At 47.0% G+C, this 3,500-nt stretch overlaps 1 protein-coding gene across 1 annotated transcript; it reads left to right on the top strand.

Moving 5' to 3' along the window:
• The first annotated feature begins 340 nt into the window (after window positions 1-340).
• LOC114172235 lies at window positions 341-1,918 on the top strand. The gene is made up of 3 exons (XM_028056831.1): window positions 341-738; window positions 850-1,085; window positions 1,149-1,918. Exons 1-3 carry the CDS (start codon window positions 341-343, stop codon window positions 1,916-1,918), a joined length of 1,404 nt encoding a protein of 467 aa, XP_027912632.1.
• The last annotated feature ends 1,582 nt before the right edge of the window (window positions 1,919-3,500 follow it).

The raw sequence follows: 3,500 nt of genomic DNA on the forward strand, positions 1-3,500 counted from the left end.
GTTTTCCCGCGCTTTTGGAAAATGAGGTATTATTAAATGCGCTGAGTATTTTATTTTTCTTCATTTCATTTATAAAACCGTAATATCCTGACGGGATGTTACATTTGGTATCAGAGCAAAGGTTTTCAAAATGATTTTTGGGGTCTCTAGGGAGTGAGCATACCGTGTTACGCTTGCGTGACTAACTGTTTGTGTTATTATTTTATTTTTGGATATGAAATCCTAATTTGAGCTGTGTGTGTGAACAACTATAATATGTGGCGCACACAAGCTATGGCTAACAGGAGGAGGAGGAACAGCTGACGACATAGCTCAGGCGATCCATCGTATGGTGGACGCGATGCAGCCCATAGCAGCGCCACCCAAAGATGTAGTGGCACCTACCAGGCCTATATCTATGGAGGATTTCATGAAACACCGGTCGGCCAAGTTCTCTGGTAAGGTCACTCCTGATGAGGCAGATGCTTGGATGCAGGAGTGTGAGAAGATCTGTCGGGTGTTGGAATGCAAGGATGAGCAGAAGTTGTTGTTTGTCACATTTCTCCTCGTGGCAGACGCGGAGTACTGGTGGCAGGGGATGCAGCAGTTGATGCAGACCCGTGAGGAGCAAGTGACCTGGGCTACCTTCAGGACGAGGTTCTTGGAGAAATATTTACCGGACAGTGCGAGGCATGAGCGGGAAGTAGAGTTCCTCACGTTGCAGCAGGGAACCATGATTGTGGAGGCATACATTGAGAGGTTCGAGTACCTTGTACGTTTCTACACTCCGGTAGTCACTGAGGATTGAAGGTGTAGGAAGTTCGAGGGGGGACTAAAACATGAGCTATGCAGATTCTTGGTACCTCTCAGAATCAAAGAGTTCCCAGTTTTGGTCGAGCAGGCCAAAATAGTTGAGCAGCTGGAGATGGGGCCCAACCGAGCAGCACGGCCACAGAAGGCTGTGACAGACACTCGTCAGCAGAAGAAACCTTATAGCAGGCCACCGACTACCTTTAGGAGGCTACAGTGCTATAATTGTGGCGGGGAGCACTTGAGGAGAGATTGTACGAGACCTGCCAGTAGTACAGGTGGAGGCAGTAGCACTGGTAAGTGCTACGTGTGTGATTAGACTGGACACTTTGCACGACAATATCCTAACCAAAAACCAGCTGGAGGTGCGCCAACTAAGAAACCTCTAGGAGATCGGCCCAGAGCACCAAGGCGTGTGTTCGCCTTAACGACTACAGAGGCAACCCAATCAGGTAATTTATTAAAGTTCATCTGTTTGTTGTGTGACCACGAGGTGGTGGTGTTCTTTGACTCGGGGGCCACTCATTCATTCGTGTCTAATGAATGCGTGGGGAGGCTCGGACTTGCTATGCGAGAGCTGGAATGCGAATTGATAGTCGCTACGCCAGCATCTAGAGAGGTATCCACCACTTCTATGTGCGTGGGGTGTCCTATAGAGGTGGCAGGCCGCAGGTTCACTCTGAATCTTATTTGCCTGCCGATGGAGGGTCTGGATGTGATTCTAGGCCTGGACTGGTTGTCGAGCAACCATGTTGTCATTGATTGTGGACGACGTAGGGTAGTGTTTCCGGATACAGTGGGGTTGGAAGTTATCTCGTCTAATCAGGCAGTAAGGGAGATTGAGGCTGGGGCTACATGCTATGTGATAGTGGCTCATGCGGAGAAGATGAGTACAACAGAGAAAATCAGCAGGATTCCGATAGTGGAGGAATACGCAGATGTATTTCTGGATGAGATTCCAGAGTTGCCACCTAGCAGGGATGTGGATTTTTCCATTGATCTCATCCATGGCACTGGGCCAGTTTCTATGGCACCGTACAGGATGGCGCCTGCTGAGTTAGCCGAACTAAAGAAAGAGATCGAGGATCTACTTGAGAAGAAGTTCATCCGACCGAGTGCATCACCGTAGGGAGCACCGGTGCTGATAGTGAAAAAGAAAGATGGTAGCTCCAGGTTATGTGTTGATTACCGGCAGCTGAACAAGTTAACGATAAAGAATAAGTATCTGCTACCGAGGATTGATGATTTGTTGGATCAACTGAGGGGAGCTGCGATGTTCTCGAAGATAGACTTGAGATCTGGATATCATCAGATCCTTGTCAGGCCAGAGGATGTCCATAAGACTGCTTTTAGGTCACGTTATGGCCACTACGAGTATGTAGTGATGCCATTCGGGGTGACCAATGCACCGGCTATATTCATGGACTATATGAATAGGATTTTCCAGCCATATCTAGATTAGTTTGTGGTAGTGTTTATCGACGATATCCTGATCTACTCTGAGAGCAGAGAAGAGCATGTAGAGCATCTAAGAGTGGTGTTGGGGATTCTCAAAGAACACCAGTTATATGGCAAGTTATCAAAATGTAAGTTCTGGTTGGAGGAGGTACAATTCTTGGGCCATGTGATCTCAGCCCAAGGAATTGCAGTTGATCCGGCTAAGATCGAGACCGTGGTGAAGTGGGGGAGGCCTCAGACAGTTTCATAGGTGCAGAGTTTTCTAGGTTTGGCAGGGTATTATCGACGATTTGTGGAGGGTTTCTCCAAAATGGTGAGTCCCCTTACACAATTGAAGAGAAAGGATCAGCCCTTATCATGGACAGATGAGTGTGAAGCCTGCTTTGAGGATGACCATCGCACCGATACTAGCAATCCTTGACATGACTAAAATATTTGAGGTGTACTGTGATGCCTCGTATCAGGGGTTAGGTTGTGTGTTGATGCAGGATAAACGACATGTAGCCTATGCATCGAGACAGTTGAAGGTGCATGAGAAAAATTACCCGACACACGACTTAGAGTTAGCGGAAATCGTGTTTGCTCTCAAAACATGGAAGCATTATCTATATAGGGCGCAGTTTCAGGTATTCAGCGATCATAAAAGTTTAAAATACTTGTTTGATCAGAAGGAGCTGAATATGAGGTAGAGGCGTTGGATGGAGTATTTTAAGGACTACGACTTTGAGCTATTGTACCAACCTGGTAAAGCTAACGTCGTAGCGGATGCCCTGAGTAGGAAGAGAATTCATGTATCAGCTATGATGATTAGAGAGTTAGAGCTGATAAAGCAGTTGAGGGACATGAATCTGGGGTTGGATATGGGGTCTGGACAGATACGATGCAGTATGGTAAGGATCACAAATGAGTTCTTAGATGAGCTTCGAGTGGAACAGGGTAAGGATCAGGAGCTGTAACAAATCATTGGTGAGTTGGGCATTGAGAAGAGGAAGGATTTTCGGATGGGCAGAGATGGGATCCTACGGTTTCGGGAGAGAGTGTGTGTTCCTAGCAGCAGAGTTCTGAGGAAGATGCTCCTAGATGAGGGGCATAAGAGTCGTCTTAGCATACACCCTAGTATGACTAAGATGTATAAAGATTTGAAAGCCTCTTTCTGGTGGACGGGTATGAAGACAAAAGTGGCTGATTACGTCGCCTCTTGCTTGGTATGTCAGAAAGCGAGGATAGAACATCTGCGACCGGGTGGTATGTTA

The sequence above is a fragment of the Vigna unguiculata genome, unplaced genomic scaffold, assembly GCF_004118075.2.
Source record: "Vigna unguiculata cultivar IT97K-499-35 unplaced genomic scaffold, ASM411807v1 contig_5, whole genome shotgun sequence".
Taxonomy (NCBI): domain Eukaryota; kingdom Viridiplantae; phylum Streptophyta; class Magnoliopsida; order Fabales; family Fabaceae; genus Vigna; species Vigna unguiculata.